Source organism: Mya arenaria, chromosome 2 (assembly GCF_026914265.1).
Source record: "Mya arenaria isolate MELC-2E11 chromosome 2, ASM2691426v1".
NCBI classification, from domain to species: Eukaryota; Metazoa; Mollusca; class Bivalvia; order Myida; family Myidae; genus Mya; species Mya arenaria.
The window spans coordinates 23,434,425-23,456,934 of record NC_069123.1 but is presented as its reverse complement, the minus strand read 5'-3'; the positions used below and the strand labels follow the sequence as shown (position 1 = coordinate 23,456,934).

Below are 22,510 nucleotides of genomic sequence, written 5' to 3'. Positions count from 1 at the left end.
AAAGTTACATCCCGAATACTTTGAATTTCTTGAAAAACTTTGTACAAAGCATGATTTGGAAACAGCTGCCTTTTATTTCACTTCAAACAAACTCATCACTTACATCAAATATATGTGTTGCATTCTACAGATTAAGACTTGAACAGGTTCCTCTCAAAGTCATTTCAACACACTCAAACACATACACACACGAGCACACACACACACACATACACAGCGCACGTGCGCACGCACGCACGCACACATACACAGACCCCCCCCCACACACACACGAACACTCGCACACACGGACACACACGAGCACACACACACATACACAGACAACACACACACACGCACACGCGGACACACACGAGCACACACACACACACACACACATACACAGACAACACACACACGCACACGCGGACACAAACGAGCACACACACACACACACACACACACACACACGCACACACACACACACACATGGACGCACGTACGCACGCACTCACGTCATATGAAGTGTCAGTCGTCTCATAGTTGCACATTAACCTTTAAAACTGAAAATAAAAGTATATCACACTTTATAACTTTTCCACTTTCTTTAACTTGTCCATCATAGACGCTTTTTTTTGAATCAACAAATCAGTCAAGTCTTTGTGCATTTTTCTGGACGGCAGTTAGTCATGTTTTCTCTTTAAAAGTTGCTGTTTCATTGACACTGCTTCCTTTAATTAAAGTATCTTCCGGACTTACTTTACGCTGTCCCTTTCCTTGATTCACATGCTGATGCTTGCTTTCTGCACAAACAGCTGCTTTCTTCCAGAACTTGCTGTCACTTGCTTACAGATGCTATACGAGTTTTCGGTTGTTCAGAACCTGCTTTCAGAGCGTGTGGTTTCTTGCTTTCAGGGCTTGCTGAAGCTTTCTTTCAGAAGTATGTTACTTGTCGAGAACTGGTGCAAACGGAATGAAGCTGAGTGTAAAAAAGATAAGTATTATGACTGTTGTTGGGTAAATACTTTGAATATCAATTTCATCGAGTAATGCATACAGATTATTATTATCAGATGTTTGCAGTCTTCCAACGATAAGAATGTAAATCATAATATATTTTATAATACATGTGTATGCGCATCAGGATCCTGCAAGAGGACATAGTACTCTAATCCATATTCCACCTAATTCAATACGGCTGTATTTCACTTCGCTCATAAGTCATAAGTTGAATTGCTCGTTGTTGAAATGACGTCAGAAAAAAACACTTTTTTTATTTAACAATGCTTTTTTTAACCAGTTATGCTTAAAATAAAAGGGTTTCTACTGATTTATTTTGATAATGAATCTTGTATTCGATTTTTGCAGATTTTCATTCCACTCAGCTAGCGCCTCACTTTACTTGCAGCTATAATATGTACATTGTTTTTCGATGGTTGTTGAGGCTTCTCTGCTTGAGCCATCATTTTGTATGCGACGAGAATAAGAGTAACGATATTTTTGATAACAAAGAAGACCAAACTGGATTTCGCCTTCTTCAAACTGACCATAATAGAAACACGTAAAATAAGAAATGGGCCATCCTGTAAGCATATAGACATCAAATTGTAGGTATTGTCTATCTCGACAAGATTTTCCCAATTTTCTAGTATTGGTGCAAACTGAATGAAGCTCAATGTCCAAGCCAAAAGTATAAGGACCGTTAATGGCTGGTTTTGTAGAATGTCATCTTCGTCGAACAAAGAAAACAGGTCCATGATATCTGAAGCAGTTCCGAGAAATCCACTTAGATTTTCTGAAAGTTTGCAGTCATCTGACGTTCCATCATAAATACAACGGGTAACAAGAAGAATGTACATCGTACTTTGTATAACTACCAAAATCCATGTCTTGTCTTCTAGATTTTGAATCCCCAAAATAATACTAGTCTGAAAAGTATGAAATACCTTAAACAGTAGGATCGAATAACCATGAAACAAAATTATTTATCGTAAACTATTCTTCAGTTTAAAACAAATATGTGTAATACCATTGTGCATAAAAAGAGTAGACAAATATAATAAAGAGATATGCATGTGCGCACACATGGACACACGCACGCACGCACGAACCCACGCACACGCACAGACACACACACACATATGTATTTGCCCTTTTTGTCAACGTACTTGTGAGAACTAATATTTGTTTTCTAACACTTCATCGACAGAGTCGCAGAATAGTGCTTTCAGAACGTGCGGTAATTTGCTTCCACAGCTTGTTTATTGTAGTCTAGTTATGCCAAATGACAAATGGAAATAACCACTGCGTCTAACAAGCGACCAGTCTAAATAAAAAGGCAGCAGATTACGAGTTTCGGGCCGCGTCTTATAATATTTACCTGTGTGGTAGTGGTGACTGTAGTGTTAGTTTGTCCTGATGATGTTGTTGTGGATGTTGAGCTTTGCAGATGAAACGTAAGTAGCCAAACTATGGGCACCATACACACAAGATAGACAATAAGTGCAGAACGCCATCTGAAATACATTCAGTTAAGTAAAGAAACTAATAATTCAGTGTAAAAAAACTATCTAGAAAGTTGTTCCGGTACGGACAGAAAAATCCGACCCAAGGGCTCGCGCGTAAGCATGTCTCGTTTCCGTCCAGCGTGCCTAATGTCGGAGTTTGGATCAAAAATAACTGTAAATAAATGTTATTTTATACACGGGACTTATAAGAGACTTGAGATGTTCAAAATTTGGACCAGAACGATCATTGCATCATCTACAAGCATCAGCAACATCATCTACTCATCTTATAGATATACTCAAGGAAGAGACAAATATGCTTACTTCGGTTTCGACGTTGTGTAATTATTTCCAACTGTTGATTTAGCTCTTTTATTCTTTTTGCTAGGTCCGTTACATTTTGACGTCTTCACATAGTACTTGAGTATTTCAAAACCATCTTCTATAAGAACAAAGACGCACAGAAGTACCAGAACCCAGTATGCGCTATTTTGCATTACAATGACAACCCTCCATGTCGACAGAATGATATGCAGGATCATGACAGCCCTCAAAAACACTACCTTCACTACTACTGGGATACACTCTGGTTCATTTGACTCGCCGTCGGACATCCCAGTAAGATGTGGCTGACGCCAATTGTTTTTAAAAAAAATGGAAATATTCCGGTCGCAATGGTATTTTCAACGTTCCGACAAAGTCATTACAACAATGCCTGTATCAATCTTTTACAACGAGAGAAAAGAAATTATGTAATTTGGCAAATAACATAAACAACAACAACAACAACAACACTATCACGAACGCACTTTGTGGAAACCGCTCGTATTTTATTTTGAAACACTAAAGTTTCTTCCAATTCATTTATTTTCGAGATGAAACTAGTTTCCCTTTTAATAACCACGATATATATTTCACAGTTGGTACTCTTTTATTTGCGCTGTTTTCATGCATATAGTTCTTGCCTTGGTGTTATTGCAACTGAAGTAATACTTACAAATATAGATTACAGATATGATCTTAAAAATTATCGAGTAAGCAAAACCTTCACATTATTGTAACAAAATTTTAGTCAAATGTCACGCATATACCAGGGTACAGATAATTGATAATTATATCTCTTAATATAAGTACGAAAACCTTTTGAACAAAAACATTAATCTTGATTACGTTGATATTTTCTGCAGACCTTGCACTATAACTATTGTCTAAACGTTCTAAACCAAAGCTAATGATAGCAATTAAACATTTGCTTTGTTTATGTAAAACAATGTGGCACTTGAAAAGAATGGATTTTCCAAACGAATTTCTACCCGTTCGCTCAGATTGTCTTTGGATCTTCTGATGTGTTTATTTTTTCGTTCCTATCCTTTATTATCTGACTGTGAATCCATATAATTCTCTTCTTGTTTTTCACACTTGCACAAGTTGAAGTTTATATCTGTTGTTATGCTGTTCATCTTATTTATTTCCACTGATTCCTTTCTTGGATTGTTTGCTTCCTGTTCAGTGTATGTTTGGCATTATTTAGCCTTGTATCTTTACACGGGGTCCTTTGGCTTCCATGGCTGCTGCTGCTGTGCTTGCCCTGTAGTTCCAAGTGCATTATCTAAGGCTCTTAAATATCTTCATTAAACCAATTAAACCATCAACTTTAGGGTTAATGTTAATATGAACTTTAAGAGTATTTGAATTAGTGAACAGTCATTAATTTCAAAGATACATTTTATTCTAAGTCAAGAAGACCATCGTTGATACAACTACTGCGTCCATTTTTGGTAACAAAACAACAGAAGGGGACAATGCAATACAATCAGCATCATTATATGGTATTTCTGAGCAATTCCTTATAATTCAAGCGAATATGTTCATATATCAAGTTTAAGCCAGTGGGGGAAGGGTATTTTTTAAAGTGGCAGTAAACACTTATAACTAAACCGTAATCACATCTTGTCTGACCAGCATGTCTGACCAGCATCTTGGATGGAAAGACATCTTGACCATTAGGGCGAATTGACTGTATAGCAAAGTAGTATTAGCCAATAGAGATACATAAGATCGACACACAACTTGTGAACTTAACTTGACCTGGGTTAAAACCAGGCCTTTAACGTCGGTTAAACTGAGGAGTTACCGAAATTGTCGGCAGATTTGCTTGCCTAGGACATGAATTCGATGCCGTGACTCCTACTTATTCACTGGTTGCTAAACTCTTATTTTATAACTCGTTCTTTAATCATAATCGTAACTCTTTCTTACGCCCTTATTTCGTTTGGTTGTTCTTCAACTGTAATTCCATATAGTTTTCATCAACAAACAACGCAAATTCATATTTCATTTATACATTTATTTTTGGTATATATCATTCAAATGGTTTGGAATATTTGGCGAGACTCCATTCTAAGTTCAAGTCAATTCATTTGGACACGTTAATCAATTTACATCAAATGTCTGCACAAATAGCAAATTATTACAAAGAGTGATAAAAAACACATCACAAAATGATATAAAATCCAGGCCCTGGACAAGAACTCCCAGCTGGGCTAAACTAACTTTTCATGTTCAACAAAATAAATTAAGTATTTTTATTTTTCAAAACATTTTTTTAACAATTTTTTATAAATGTCATATGATCTTGATACAGATAGTGACCAGATTATGCAAGCCATTAGAGAACAGGCCCTCATGGGCCTCTTGTTTTCATCACTTGATCGGCGTGGGCTCGCTTCCCACCACAAACCAAACAGATTTTGTATTTCTTTCTGTTATATCGGTACCAAAGAGTATAATAATTACAAAATTATTGTTTTCAGATGCATTTCCTTAGTTTTTCTTTAATTTGGTAAAAAACATTTATAACAATATATTTTCTCGATTCAACATAACGTTCACATACAACAATATGTTACATATATGTAGTCAAATGTCACACGTATATCAGGGTACGATTTTTTCATATAAGCACAAGAACGTTCTGAAAATGGCATAAGTCTTGATGATATCTAAGGTACTGCAAACCATGCAACTAATCAATTGTTAAAACGTTAAAAAAAACCCCAATGATATCATACTACATTTGTCATGCTTCATAATACCAGTGTACCAGACCAGATCTTCAGTTGTTTTGTTCAATTCCACGAAAACCTTGAATAACATTATATTGAATATATCGATTCGGAACCACAAATTAAATATTTCAATGCAGGTATAACTTTAGAATTAACCCATCAAACTTAATCAAGCAAAAGTCAACAATAGCTATATAATCCGATTCTATAGAGTCCGGTCGTCTTCAACAATACAGATTGAAAGATTGTAGTTAAAATAGACGTAGACTTTTGAATGTGACATTGAAATTTGCACATGTTAAAACCGAAAAAAAACAGTTTTAGAACTATTATCTTGGGTTATATCTAACAATATTCGACATATAACAACCCTTGTGTTCAATACATTTGGTAGAGACTTGTACGTTTTATCCCAAAGATATAAAACTCGTTTAAAACAAAAGTTTAAGACTCTGATGATACATAGTGAATCATTAACGAAATTGCATTGCACATTTATTTAAAGAGTTTTATAATTGTTAAATTAGAAAAAAAACGGAGTGGCGAACATGATTAGAAATGTATATCTACATATAGAGTTTGCCCTATGTGCAGGAGCATTATCCTGGTGCAGGATAATCCGATCAAGGTCCAAAGCCGGCCGTTTCCTCTTAAGAGCATTGACGAGATCCCTTTTCAATACCTGAAAATCAACGTGTTTCAGTTATCAATGCTAGCGGTTGATGTTTTAATGCAAGGAAGTATTGTAATATAAAATTAATAATTGCTATATTTTTATATATAAATATTATTATTATTTTTTGTAGTGTATAATTATTAATATATTTATTAGTTACATCCATGGGTTGCATAGATATTTTCCGTTGAGTAATAGTCAGCATTCACCGTCCTTCCATCTTTGACTCTGTGCTGATGTATCATCCCGTAGCGATCCATGAAGAAGATGAACATCTCTTTTCCGCAGCTCCTTTGTACCCGAGCTTTTTTTTTGGTGGCGGTGTTCTTGGTGTTTTCCACACCGACGATTGGGCCTTCGTCTCCGGATCATAGTGATGAAGCCAAGGTTCGTCTGTTGTTACTATTCTATCAAGGAATTCGTCACCTTCGGATGCGTACCGATCCAAAAATGCAGCTGAACACCTTGCACGCGTCTGCTTTTCTTCGTCCGACAGCAACTTCGGGACCCAGCGCGCACTGACTTTCGACATACCTAACTTTTTCGTAAGAATGCCATGCACAGTTGAAGGAGATATGTCGAGTTCACTGGCAATCTGTTTCAATGTTTTCCGCCTGTCTTCCCGAATAATACCCCTCACTTTTTCTCGAACACTAGGAATCACGATTGAAGGCCTACCTTCTCTCTTCTTGTTTTCAATCGATTTTCTGCCGTTCTTAAATCTTTTGTGCCATTTGTAGACGAATGCCGGGCCAAACTTTAAAGTATCGCTCCTTTTCATCATTGAAATCTTTTCAACTTGTGTCATTCCCATTCCGACACAAACTTTAATGAACCTCTGTAAATCAACGTCTCCAGTTGACGTCATAACGCAGGTTTGGTTTCCTTGACTGTTCAAACAAACAAGCTGCTATTTTCAAACCGGATGTAGTAAACAACGGTGAATTTTACGGAAATGACGTCATGACATTAATATTGAACTTGCAAGATTTGCGCGGATTTTTGACGATAAGAACCAGTGTATATATTGCATTACTTAAGGTGAATGAATGATAACAAGTATACACTTTTCGGCGTGCGCTGACTAGGGCCTGATGGGTTGCCAAGGATACCGTTTATTGTTGTTATCGTTAGCCGATTATTATTTCGCCTTGTATTTTATCTCTAAATATATTGATCTTTTGGGTAATACAGTTTCAGATGTATTGGAATAGAAATAAAAATGTTACGAACAATTTACACGAACTTCGGGATCAACCCTCGTACATAACAGGCAGAGATATCTTCAAATATGTAGAGATACAATCAAACATGAAGACACATATTATACAGAGATATATTTTAAAAGGCAGAGATATGTTCAAATATGTAGATATGCAGACATATAGCATACAGAGATATATTCAAACATGCAGATATATCCAGGCATGCAAAGGCATATAGATAGTTCTTCCCCATTAGTCTACATTAAAATCTTCAAAGGCACTATTTGAGTTTGATACTTCATATATTTTAGCAAGCCCATAGGTATAGCGTATTGATGCTTCACGTACTTGAAACAACACCATTTTAACACCGTTTAATAGCACGCAATTAACGTTATAGCGAAAATTGTGTACCCAGCAAGAACTATAATAACAAGTTGATGAATAAAAATATGTTAAGAACACTCTGCTCAAATACGGGATTTGAAGAAATGTCTGGTCTGTATTCGTTTTTATTCGCATGGATTGGAAAGAAATATTATCTGATATGAAAAAAATATTTGAAATGAATCTTGCTTAGTGGAAACCAAACACGTTTAAAATTTGATTACCGCATATAACCATCTTGAGTCCAGAAGACGACCTAAAATGCCCTGGATCCTGCCTACAAAACAATGAGGTTTAGCGTTATTAGGTATAATATGAACAAATAGCTCTCATTGTCCGTTTTCTTGGCCGAGACCAGCAATGTGTCCTTGGAGAGGCCAATAGAACGTTCTCGTGGTTGGGAATAAACCAACGAAATCTTGGGTGAGAGGCGGACACCTGTACCACTAGACCACTCTTACAGTTGTGGTTAACGAACCCACGAAATCTGGGTTGAGAGGCGGACACCTATACCACTATACAACTCTCACCCTGGTAAAAGAATAAACCCAAGATATTTGGGGTGACAGACGGACACCCATACCACTAGACCAGTGTCACCCTGATGGGAGAATTAAACCATTTCATCTCGAGTGAGAGGCTGACACCTTTACCACTAGACCACTCTTACTGTGGTGGGGAATGAACCCGCGACATCTGGGTGAACGGCGGATATCTAACTACTACTACTACTACCACTATTATTATTACTACTACTTCTACTACTACAACAACAACAACAACAACAGCAACAGCAACAACAACAACAACAACTACTACTACTACTACTACTATTACTACTGCTACTACTACTACTACTACTACTTTTTTCGGGCATGCGTACAAGTACGCTCAGCAATCGACTTTACAAATGAGTATAGGCCTTTTTATGACAATAACATTGTCCACTTCAACGTTATCTGTAGCGTTGCTTGCGTTGAATTGGTCCGTTGCTGTCCGGAGTTCCACTTCAGCCTAAGCCTGGTACATGCTTACGTGTACCTCCTCGTCAAAGCTTTATCAACCAACGCCCATCACCTCCGGAACTGCTGCGCGGCATCCATGGCGTACCAGAAATGACTCAGGTTTCACACCGAAAACGTGAAGCTAGGCCAAACGAAACAACTGAAAACTTCCGGTATCGAAAGTAAACACGACGTTCTGTGGGTTACAAACGTTTAATTAAGCTACTTAATTGTATTAAGACAAACTACTGCTGGCGCCCCCTTTTTCACACCTTCTGGTCATGTGACCTCTAATGGGTTTTTCTGGGAGCCAATTCCTCGCTCCATGCTAGTTATTACATGCGCGCTTATCAGACTCGACGCTTGCCATATGTTTAAATTAAATGTTTAAGACTTTTGTTTTAAATAGTTATATAAAGAAACAAGTGTTGTTTTAGGACATATATATATGTATGTTGACAATGAGTGATATAGAAGAAGCCACCTCGCCGGTGGAGGGATTTAATTTTGATGAATGGGTAGCTACCCAAAAACTGTCGCGTAAGGTGTCGCAGACACTGAGACAAGACGAGTTGGTTACGAAGGAAGCATTGAGACTACTTGTCGAAAGTGACCTAAAAAAATAGGGATTCTATAAGGCGCAGTGAAAATGATCATGCACGACGTGAAAAGGTGGAACGGTGACAGAACTTGCCCAACTGTGCCAGTAAACACAGAAGCGGCCGGATTTGACTGTACCAGGGATATTCTTACAGGGGCAGGTAAGACACTTGATGCCCTTCTTATATCTGATGCGATAAGTGCTACATGTCCTTCTCCTCCAAATGGAAACGGACACTTCATGGACCCCCGTGCAATTCTTACAATGAAATCAAGAACGAAGAAGGTAACGCATGTTACGCAGTTCCTGTCCGAAAAGACAAAGCACCGACGTCAAACCCGTCGCAACCAGATACTCTTGTGTTGAGGACAGACGAAGACCATCCATATCTAGGAATGTTTCTTGAGGAATGGGGGGCAGGCAACACGCGCGTGCTAAATCATCTTCTTAGTACAAACCAACTACCCAGAGCTGAGATCGAGTACTATTTGGCTTATTCCACCAAAATTCGCGGAGAGTTATGAATGGAACAGTGTCTGAGTGTCCTCAATTTCGATTATTAATACCGGGAGTGGCAGGCCAAACATTCATTCCGTTGGGGAACCTTCTCACCGCATATGGAAATGCAAATTCTCGTGCAAAAACGCCCACGAGTCCTAATGCAAGGGAGTCAGGCTAAGACGAATCGTGAGAACTGTCGTATCTTCAAAGCAAAAGAAACCTGCCCATTCGGCTCAAACTGTAAATACCGCCATCCGACCGCAAAAGACACCTCTCAACAACATAATAAGACAAAAAAACAGTTTGGAGCCGATTCACAAGTTTAATATATGAGGCATGGGAAAGACAGATCCCCGCGGACTACTACGATCGTGAGTATTTGCTGTTAGGGATTAAAGACGGTTTTCATATTGTAGATCAACACAACAAAATTTCAAACTATTCAGAGATTGATAATTATTTATCAGCCACAAACGAAAAAATGCGCACGCGTTGTGAAGATCAAATTCAAACCAAACTTTCAAACGGACATTACAAAATTGTACATGAAAAACCAATTATTATATCTGCACTAGGTGCTATTTCTAAAAAAGATTCATCAAAAGTCAGACTTATTCACGATTGTAGCAGACCAACGGGAGCTGCGGTTAATGATTTTGCAACGACTAACCACTTCCAATACCAAACTGTACAAGATGCCATGGATTTCATAACACCTGATTGTTTCATGGCAATGTTGGACTTAGCAAATGCCTATCGCAGTGTAAAAATACATCCATCAAAATTTAAAGCAATGGGTCTTAAGTGGAGATTTAGTGAGCATGATGATAACACCTTCATGGTAGACCAACGGCTTAGTTTCGGTGCGGCGCGAAGCCCCGAAATTTTCAATCGCATTACGCAATCTGTAAGGATAATGGTGGATCGTAAAGGCTACAAATCTATAATCTGCTACCTGGACGACTTCCTAATAATTTCCAAATCATATGAAGAATGCAAAAAGGCCATACACGAACTTTTACGTTTACTGTGGGAACTTGGATTCCAGATCAACTACAATAAACTTGAAGGTCCCGCAAAAAAGATGCTTTTTCTTGGTGTAACTTTAGACTCCACTTCTATGACAGTAAGCATTTCAAACCAAAGGTTAGATGAGTTGCGTTCGTCTTTGCGGTCATTTATTAATCAGAAATAGTTTCAAAGCGGAATATTCAGGGCATGGTGGGAAAATTGAATTGGGTTGCACAATGTGTTTACGGGGGACGCTTTCATATGCGTCGCCTAATTAATCGTTGCAACACCCTCAAAATGCCATGGCACAGGATTCGAGTTACGTGGGACATGAAACAGGACATTTTGTGGTGGTTGGAATTTATGCAATATTTTAACGGAACTATGCCTATTATTGACAGTTGATCGGCTACCGCCGTAACGATTGATGCGTGCAAAATTGCAGCTGGTGCAAAATGGAGATTTTGTTTATACACCCTGGACCTCAACAATTGCAAAATTAACCATTAACTATCTTGTAGTATTGAGCTTGGAACCTGCGGCTCACCGTTGGGCACCAGCTTGGGCAAACAAGACAGTGTATATACATTGTGACAATATGACTGCATGTGCTATTATAAACAGGGGTTCATGTAAAGACCCTACAGAGATGAATTCTCTCCGTCGTGTTTTCTAGCTATCAGCCATTTATAATTTCCGTCTTCATGATGTTTATTATGCCGGACGGTACAACGTTTTAAGTGACAGTGTCAGTAGGCTTCATGAAAATAATGAAATATCAAGACTTCTAAGGCATATGTCCAACTGCGGCTTTTTATAATTACAGGGTGACAACATAGTTAGAAAACTCACACTCACACCTGTCATGCTAAATCAGATCTTATCTTGTTTGGATTTTAAATCATCGCTTGATGCCACAGTTTGGGCAGCTTGTCTGGCAATGTTTTATGGACTATTACGCCGAAGTAATGTGCTGTCCACCGCTGGTGTCAAGTTTAACCCAGACCAACATCTTCGTCGAAGGGACATTTTATTTTTTCCTTGGGGAGTGTTATTACACATTCGATGGTCTAAAACCGGATGCCATAAAGATGCTTGGTGATTGGAAATTGTCGTGCTACCAGGACTATATTAACAATGTTGTTCAAACTCGATTTCATATTGTGAAGGAAATACAAAGTTCTCTGAATAACCTAAAATATTCCCCTTTCTACTACCCCTAATGCTACTTACTACAACCTGGTGGTATTGGACGATTAGTTTATATTTTATCAACAGATGCAATTTTAATTATTGAGTGTTTATATTTTTGTTCATAATGTAGTGCGCTTATCATATTATGTAATTGTTTGCCATATTATATTTTGCCTGTGCTTTATATATGTATTATTCGCGCGTCTGTGGTTTGGAGCAATAGCTTGTAATAAGGTTCCCTTTAACCCCTTATGTAGTTGTAGTGTATATGTATGTTTCTTCGCATACAATGATGATTTTATTCTAGTAGAAATTGACACCTTGAACGTTTATATATATAGCAGTTTGTAGTTATGCACAGCAAAGGATTATGAATTGTGCACTTTCTTGCAAAGTTATCTACCATTGAACTTTGATTTTCTGCAAACAAAGCATAACTCACATGTGTTGGAAGAGATTGTATGAAACTTTTAACATTGATAGATGGCAATGTCAAGTTGTACACAGCACAAAATGTGTTATCCTTGGACAAATGCTGCCATGTTATCACCCCTTGTATTATGATTGTCTTCAAAGATGATGGTTTGAAATTGCGCTCTGCAATTACTTTTGAGTCTTTTTATTACAACGTACCTTCTCGTGTGCTTTGAATTTCTTGAAAACACTTTGTATAAAGCATTATTAGCTAGAAGGAATTTGATTAATGTTTTAGCATTGGTACATAATAATGTGAAGTTGTATACAGTGCAAGAAAGGTTACGCAGAAACATGAAACGGAGTTTAGTGAAACTGTAGACACAATGATATATAACTGACACTTCACAATTGTTTTTACTCTTATGTCCGTTAATGGAAAGGAATATCCCCTTTAATCATTGAAATCGGTGAAACTTCAACGGGTTTGAAATAAAAATACACATGACACGATGACGAATAAATGGACTTTTGACACATAATATGGAGTTATATAATGTTCGTTTTTATTTCATTTCATACAAACTCATCACTTACATCAAATATACATGTTGCATTCCACAGATTAAGACTTGAACATGTTCATCTCAAGGTTATTTCAACACACACAAACACATTTGCACACATGCAAACGCACGCACACATGCGCGTGCACACACACACACACACGCACACACACACACACACACGCACACACACAAACTCGCACACACGTTAGCACGCACGCATGCTAGCATGCACGCACGTACGCACACATGCATGCACTCACACACGCACGTACGCACGCAAGCTCGCACGCATGCGCACGCACATACACATACATATGTACGGACGGACGCACACACGCACGCAAGCTCGCACACACGCGTAAACACATTTATACAAACATGCAAACATATGCCAACCTTTATATTAGGTACACATAAAATATGCCAACAAGGAATAGGAAATATTTGAATATTAGTTAATTCACACACACACGCACGCACGCACGCACGCACACACACACACACACACCCTACACCACAAATATAAATAACCGGTTCGATTAACTGAACAATACAACATAAACTTGCCATTATAATTATACTTTACACATCATCTCTTAATTCTATGACATATACAATGTTAGACGTCTCATAGATTCATCTTTAACCTATACAACTGGAAATGAAAGTATATCAAACTTAATCACTGTTTCGTTGTGTGGATTCTGGTTTTGTTCTCACTTTGATCATTATTTCAGGAAACCCGATAAGGGTGTAAGTGACAAAAGCAGGAGTAACGATGTTCTTGTTGGGTACAACGAAGGCCAACAATCCGGGACATGGCCACGATAGAAATACGCATCATAGACGCTTTTTTGGAATCAACAATTCAGTCATGTCTTTGTACATTTTTTTTCTGAACGGTATTAAGTCATGTTCTCTCTTTAAGAGTTGCTGTTTTACTGACAATGCTTCTTTTGATTAAAGTATTTTCCGGACTTACTTTACGCTGTCCCCTTCCTTGATTCACTTGCTGATGCTTGCTTTCAGTACAGACAGCTGCTTTCTTCCAGAACTTGCTGTCACTTGCTTAAGTTTCGGTTGTTCAGAACTTGCTTTTATAATTTGCGGTTGCTTGATTTCAGAGCGTGTGGTTTCTTGCTTTCATGACTTGCTGAAGCTTGCTTACAGAAGTATGTTACTTGTCGAAAACTTGTACAAACTGCATGAAGATCCTTGTCCAAAAGATAAGTAATACGACTGTTGTTGGGTGAATACTTTGAATCTCAGTTTCATCCATCATACAGGACATTGATATTAGATGTTTGCAGTCTCTCAACGTAGAATAAGAATGTAATTCAAAAATATAATTTTTCTTACATGTGTTTGTGCATCAGGATTCTGCAAGTAGACAAAGGACTAAACCGTATTCCACATATCACAATACGGCTGTATTTCACTCCACTCATAGGTCATATGTAGAATTGCTCAATTTTGAAATGACGTCAGGAAAAACACACACTTTTTTATTTAACAATGTTTTTTTTAAACCAGTTATGTTTATAATAACAGGGATACTTCTGATTTATTTTGATAATGAATGTTGTATTCGACTCCGGATATTTGCAGGTTTTCATTCAACTCAGCTAGCGCCTAATTTTAATTCCAGCTATAACAAATAGTTCCTTTTCGGCGGCTTCTTTTTAAAATATTGATCCATAGTTTTGTAATCGGCGAGAATAAGAGTTACGATGTTTTTGATAATAAAGAAGACCAAATTGGACATCGCTTTCATGAGAACAACCATAATAAGAACACGTACAATAATAAATGGTCCATCCTGTACGGCTATAACCAATAAAATTTTGGCATTGCTTACCTCGGAAGCATCTGTTGTATTTTGCTCCCCATATGGTTTTCTTCTTTTAAAACAATCGAAATTACTTAGTATTGGTGCAAACTGAAAAAGGCTCAATGTCCAAGCAAAAAGTATTAAGTACGTTAATAGCTGACTTTGTAGAATCTCTTCTTCTTCGAACAAAGAAAACAGGTCCATGATATCTGAAGCAGTTCCGAGAAATCCAAGTAGATTTTCTGAAAGTTTGCTGTCATCTGACGATCCATCATACAGACACCGGGTAAAAAGAAGAATGTACATCATGCTGTTTATAACTACCCAAATCCATGTCCTGTCTTCAAGTTTTTCAAGTCCCAAAATAATACTCTCCTGAAAAATATGGAATTTCTGTAACAGTAGGATCGAGTAACCATGAAGCATTTTTTTTTATCACATTCTATTCTTTATTTCAATACAACTATGTGTAATATAATTCTGTATTCACACACACACGCACGCACAAACGCACAAACGCACGCATGCACGTATTTTTCATTGCGTTTTTGCATAGATGTATTTTGCGTAGTTGAATCTTCCCATGTTGGAGAAATACTTGATTTTTAGCAATATTGTGCTTTAATAAAATGTTGAGGTCCAACGTTTTAAGGTCGGATGCTGTACATGTCTTTACATACAACGATTTTTGTTGTAATTTTTGGGCTCAAGAATGAATTATTCATAACATTGTCTGAATATTTAAGAACGCAAAGTTAATAGACAGTAGCAAATTATAAGTATCTTCCATGGCCGTAAAATAGGTTCATTCCGACCCGAGCGTAGGGTGTTTTGCGGAAACGAGGTTTACCGAGTTTCCGCAAAACACCATGCGCGAGGGTTGGGATGAACCTATCTTACACGAGCGGCTATGGTAGATGCTTTTTCTCCCACCTCAGTTAAACAAATAAACAGTAAAAATGTATTTTTTTGTAAGAACTCTTTTGTGCTTACTTAAAATAATTGCGTATGGATATGCGATAATTCGTGGTCGTCAAGGATATGCGCGCAGTGATTCGGATTATGTTAATAGACAAATCGGTCTTTAAATAGTTCTGAGGAAAGTGAAGAATTATTTCTTGAGAGGTGCGTGAAAACTGTATTATGGTGACATTTGAAGCGAGAAATAATTAATTAGTGTTCTAATTATTGCCACAAGACAAGGTTTCCATGATGCTACAGATGACAGTCTTCAACAAGGGAGGTAATTACAATGTGGCGGCCATTCAAAAGGAGTTCCATACGGGCATTATATCTTCGCCCGTGGGAATTTCTAGCACAGTTAAATTATTTGATCTACTTATCTGAGGTGGGAGAAAAGATAATCCATAGACAAGGGTAAGTACGAACATTCTGAACATTTTTTTAACTCAAGATTTCGGAAAACTCGATGTTACAACCAAGCAATTTTGGAAAAAAGTTTGTTCCTGTAAATGATCAACATGCATTTTTATTCCAAACAAGAATTATCTTAAAAGGATTAACGGCGTAGATGTAACATACATGATTCACTTTTCTGTTAATCTAGTACATTTATGGTATAAATTGAAGTTATAACAGATAAATCGAAATTAAGATTAATACATATTAATAATCCTGCTTAGAGATTTTATGATTTTAAGTCGTTTTGCTCAGGTAGGCGTTTGCACCTTGCTGCTTTTTTTCATAAAAAAGTGTTATAAGTACTGCGTATTTGATCTGAAGGGTTGTATACGACTCACGTGTTTTTTACATTCGGATTTTACAAGGCGCAAGCCGAATGAATTCGACATCCGCAACAATCCATGAAATAAAAATGCAGTGATAAAACCCTTTCAACATATTCATAACTGGTTAAATCACAATAAAGACAAATGCTTTTAAGAAACGCCATTTAAAGTGCTGTACTCCGTATGATGAAATAGCTAAAAAAAAAGAAAATTGTCGAAAACTGACATAAACTTGTTATCAATGCATTGAAACTAACTAACTGAAGTATCACATTGTTTACAATTAATATACTTTTCGCAGTTTTTTTTGTTTTTTTATTAAATAGATAACTAGGTATGTCTACCAAGTAGAATTCATTCCTTATGCGTGATTACCTAGTCGATGTTATCGCGTGATATTACCAAGTTAGGTATATAGCTCAAATATTCCAACCGTTCAGGGTAAGCCTTCGTAGCACAGTGGATACAACACTGGACTGCAATTTTGGCGACACCGGTGCGAACCCGGTCTTCGACAAGATTTCTTTTTACGTTTTGGTATTTTTTTTTACAATTATGATATCAAAGAGTAAAACATTTCATTAAATAATTGTCCTAAGATTCTTTCCAGAATAAAAAAAATTGGTGCTAATCTGGTGTACAGTCCCTTTAATAACGCATTGTATGTCGTCATTTCAATATCAGGAAAGGTTCATTTATATTATGGGAATGGACCACGGCCGTATTACAATGGAGTGAAATACGGACTACCGTATTTGGGGATATGTATTGCATGTGGATTTATGATGGGTATATAATAGTAAATTATACGTATTACGGTTGACATGATAATTATTTTCTTGATTACGAAATAACAACACCAATTCACTATCAATAATTTTGTTTCTCAGTTATGCTATTTGCAGCAACAGAAATGAACACATGTATAAAAATCGTACATTTTACGGCTGATGATATTCGTTCCGTTTACTTACAGTTCATTATAAAGAAGAATTATTTCGTTACTTCAATTTGTATTTCAAATTAGTTACGATTTATAATAAGATGGTAGTTCCAAATTCAGTATGGATGTTTATTTGCCTAAAAATTAAAGTTATTATCTTATATGATAAATGATTATCTCGTTAAAAACCAAATACGTTCCATTTTTTATTTAGATCACCACACTTAAAAGTATCCATTATATCTGCTCAATATTTGCAGGCTAACAAAAAACCATTAACAGAAAAGAATACAATCGGGCTTTAAAATGTAAAGATATGAGGATTACTTGGCCATTAAACAATTTCGGTCTTACATTAGCTTAAATGTCAATACATAAAAGATTATTTCAAATCTGCTAATTGTCTCTCATTCAGCCCGATTAACTATTTTGTTGTAAAGCAACATTTTTCGGTACCAGTTTACACTTCAAAGTTAATTCTAGGTATGACTGTGTTTTAACAGAAGAAAAATGTAATGTAGACTTTTATATTTGCCGGGTGCTCTATGCGACCCAGTTATTGAGTCTATTTATGTAATAATGATATGGCTGTAGACCGCTATTCTAGCAAACTTTTATAATCGTACATATAACATTCTTAACATTTGACAAAAAAATGCGTGCACGGCCGTATCATCCCCAACGCTGTTGGAACTGCGGTGGTCAACGACTTAATTTACATTAACATTAACATCTACATTACGTAGTTACAAATATGCTTTAAAAGCTACGGGGCTGCGTTCTGCATATAAAGCAGTTTGCTAAAAGTATCGCTGTAATGAGTGTTCATAATATGTTATGCGTTTAATATAGTGCAGATAAGCTGCGTTTCAAGTTACGTAATTTCGTAAATAAAGTCATAGAAAACGCAATTATTTTGATTTAAGCGAATTATAAAACGCAAAAATAAAAGGAGATAGTTACAATATGAACGCATACTAGATAAAAAAATGCATGTATTTATTTATGTTTATATTCTGGCTGCGGCCGGGGAACTAGACACTATTGGTTAAATATAGGATGTCGGTCATCGGATTTGGACCCCGGAAACTCGTTAAAACCCGGGGGAAAATATGGATAATATTAAAGATGCAACTAAACGTTAATTTAGAGTTAGAAACTTAACAAAAATGTTTTAAATGAAATAATAATATTTCATTTTATTCTTATAATCAGGTTACTTTGTGATTTATTAATTAAAAGATGTATAATTATATAAAAGATGCCTTTATGCTTAAACCAGGCAATTAATTGTTACTCAATACTTATTTATTTACAGTCATTATTTGAGTATTCTACATATCAAATGTGGCCGTCAAGTGACTGACACTGCGTGGTTGAGTATCAGTTTAAACATTCTTAAAACATATTTGCGAAATAATTCTTTTGATGTTTTTGTTAGTTTGTTTTACAAAAGCATGTCTTTCTTGACAGAACATAGCAGGCCGAAAGCCTTTCAGCGCATTAAGCGCTTTGATTTTTATGAGTGCGCAACTACGTCAGACGTTTTTGTTGTTTTTATGATCAATCACTGAACATTATGAATTTGAAAGAGATCATGTTTTGTTAAATACGTGTTACACTTGGTAAAACGTTAATATATGTTTTCAAAACACATGCATTTGAGCCTCTAGGTGTAACATATAAACCGTTTTCAAAACGTTTGTTTATGCGTTTCATTTGAACTCCGCGTTTTATAAACATCGTATGTTTGGCCTAAGATGTAGCTAAAAACCAATCTCACGCCAATCAGTCACGCCAGAAATGTAGCCCAAAATCCATCTCACGCCAAACAGTCACGCTAAAAAAACTTAAAAACAAGTTCAAGATAAAGGTAGTAGAACAGAAAATAGAATGCGAATATGGATTTTTGACATCAAAGACGTGGGCTGAATAGGTTAATGTGGGAATTCATATTTTTTATCATATTTTAAAGGAAGGTAAACAGAAGTTTGAACATTCTAATAATTGATTAAAATAAGCAGGGATAACATGAATTGATATACAATACAATTCAATAAGAGATCGAAATGTTGTCAGAAACACATATAAGATTAAATAAACACGTTTCTTTCATGCTTTTAAATAAAATATGGAGTTTAATTAGTGAAATAACAGTAGTAGCGTAGGACTGCTAGTGGAGGTGGTTCCAGCGGTTCCTGACCCAGATCCGGGTAAGTAGGTCACCATTGACGTCATTATCCCGGTCACATCTAGGTCAACACTCAAGGTCATACCAAAGTCAATATTCGCGCGCTTTGTTGACCCAGTGATGCGAGAGCAAACAGTCATAATGATTTGTGGGTCAAGCTCAACCGTGTGTCATCAGATCAGGGTTAATGTGGTTATAGGGTCAAGGACGATGACGTATCATTTACTTGTTAAGACATGCGCCACAACGTGTATATAATCACCGGTGTTTAGAATCATTATTACAGAATGACACAAGCGCAATTAGAATTCACAGAGGAAACCTTAAATTATTTTGAAAAACAAGGAATTGAAACCGTTCAGTGGTTGCCTGTTAAGCACCAGATTTACTGCAAACTAGATGAAAAACTTTCCTTAGTGGTGAAGAAAACAAGAAAATCGAGCTGTATTTTATTAAAGAAAGGAACATCACAACTTAAAATAAATATTGAACAATGAAAAACTCTCTGCGACTTGAAAGAAAGTGTTCTTCTGCTGAAGTCGTTTCTCGATAGACAGTGAAGCAAAACACATGGAGAGTTTTTAATTGTTCAATATTTATTTTAAGTTGTGATGATCCTTTCTTTAATAAAATACAGCTCGATTTTCTTGTTTTCTTTAGGTTACCCTAAACAAACAATTTTTTTTGGCCTAGTGAATGTGTTGAAATCTAGTATATATAAAAATAGCGATGACTTTAAATTAAATTTTAATTAAATGAAAAATACTTTAACAAACACTTAATATTCCAGCGACATAACTATTAAGTTTGGGGGATGAGTTTGTTTGTCCTCGCAATCGGATGAAATCCATTCTGCAAGCAATGTTCAATTTACATGTACAATCTTTTATTTGTACTATCGGTACCTGTTAAAATACCTGCAAAACGTAGTAAATCGCATCGCAGCGATATGCCGCATGCATATCTTCGGAAGTCGTACGCGGTAGCAGCAGATGAATGCGGTGATAACGCGAACCACCACGTTGGCTACCGCGGAATATATCGATAACACAATCTTGCCCGCGGTGGCAATGCATTTTGTGCAAAAACCAGCAGGTTAGTAGTGTATTAATAAGTGCTATTCACGATTTCATCCATAAACCCTTGTCCGTTAAAAAAATATTGTAAATATGTTTTGGCCGCGTCATATATTCTTTACCTGTGTGGTAGTGACTAAAGTACTAGCATTTCCTGATGGTGTTAATGTGGACGCCGAGCTGTGCAGATGATACGTAAGTATCCATACTATGGGCACCATACACACAACATAGACAATCAGTGTAGAACGCCATCTAAAAAACATTCAGTAAAGTCAACGAAACAAATAATTCAGTTTAAAAACTATAAAGTGGTACCGTTAAGGACAGAAAAATCCGACCCGAGGGCTCGCGCGTGAGCATGTCTCGTAACCGTCTAGTGTTGCCTGAGGTCGGAGTTTTGATTCATATATTCACGTCATTTATTTATTTCTTGCTACATAAAAGACATCTTAAATAAACAAATTTTGCAAAGATAGACGTAGAACAGGCAGAATTTGTACATTTCACATAAAAGCGCATATATTGCTGTGTACTGACTTCATGTCGCGTAGGATTTTAGATTAAGGTAGACGTCAAGAAGTTCCTGTTAATTTTGTGTATTTGACTATATTTTTCTTTCTAATTGTAAATAAATGTTGTTTTTTATACTTGGTGCTTGTTCATATTATAAGAGACATGAGAAATGGGACCAAAACCTGCATGTTTTTACGAAAGAAATTTTATAAAATAAACCAAAAGAAGAAAACATTTGCTTACTTTGAAGTTGTGTCATTATATTCGACTGGTGGTTCGCATTGTTTCTTACATCCTTTATTTTGACATTGCTTTTCACAGTTCTTGCGTAGTTCAAGACCATCTTTTATAAGAACAATGACGCACATGAGTGCCAGAAACCAGAATGCGTTATTTTGCATTACATCGGCAACCCTCCATGTCGACAGTGCGATATGCGTGATCATTATAGCTCTCAAGATCACTACCCTCACAAAAACCCTCTCCCACGCTGAAAACGTTAACATGCAGCCGCACTCCTTAGTACATGATTTCTGACCCATATTGTTCTTTAATTATATCGAAATATTCTGGCCGCAATGGTATCTTCAAATTTTTCACAAAGTCATTACAACAAATAATTCAAGAAAGTCCTTTCACAATATGACCTAGACCTAAACCATCTGCTTTGTTAGATTTGCCTCTATCAATCTTTTACAACGAGGGTAAAGAAAATATGTGATTTAGCAAATAACATAAACAACAACAACAAGTTCACGAACGCACTTTGTGGAAACCCCTCGTATTTTATTTTGAAACACTAAAGTTTCTTCCAATCCTTTTATTTTTCGAGACGCAACTAGTTTCCCTTCTAAAATTCACAAACTATATATACATCACAGTTGGCAACTCTATTTGCACTGTTCCCATGCACCAAACTAATAGAACACTTCAACAAAAGCTTTTCTAAAGACTCCAATTAAAATAAACGTAGGCTTGACAATGAAATGACATTGAAATTGCACATGAAGAGAGTGTGTGTTTCTTTTCACACTTTTTGAACTTTTATCTGAGGTTATATCTCACAATATATGACATATAACAACCCTT

At 36.5% G+C, this 22,510-nt stretch overlaps 2 protein-coding genes across 2 annotated transcripts; both read right to left on the bottom strand.

Moving 5' to 3' along the window:
• Positions 1–262: 262 nt before the first annotated feature.
• On the bottom strand, positions 263–3,432 carry LOC128224080 (transmembrane protein 26-like). Its single transcript, XM_052933734.1, has 3 exons — positions 2,811–3,432; positions 2,360–2,495; positions 263–1,907 (listed from the first exon to the last, which is right to left on the bottom strand). The coding sequence occupies exons 1-3, from the start codon at positions 3,098–3,100 to the stop codon at positions 1,365–1,367; spliced, it is 969 nt and encodes a 322-aa protein (XP_052789694.1). The 5' UTR covers positions 3,101–3,432; the 3' UTR covers positions 263–1,364.
• Positions 3,433–13,102: 9,670 nt separating this feature from the next.
• On the bottom strand, positions 13,103–22,510 carry LOC128246254 (transmembrane protein 26-like). Its single transcript, XM_052964449.1, has 3 exons — positions 21,665–22,510; positions 21,028–21,160; positions 13,103–15,322 (listed from the first exon to the last, which is right to left on the bottom strand). Exons 1-3 carry the CDS (start codon positions 21,961–21,963, stop codon positions 14,765–14,767), a joined length of 990 nt encoding a protein of 329 aa, XP_052820409.1. The 5' UTR covers positions 21,964–22,510; the 3' UTR covers positions 13,103–14,764.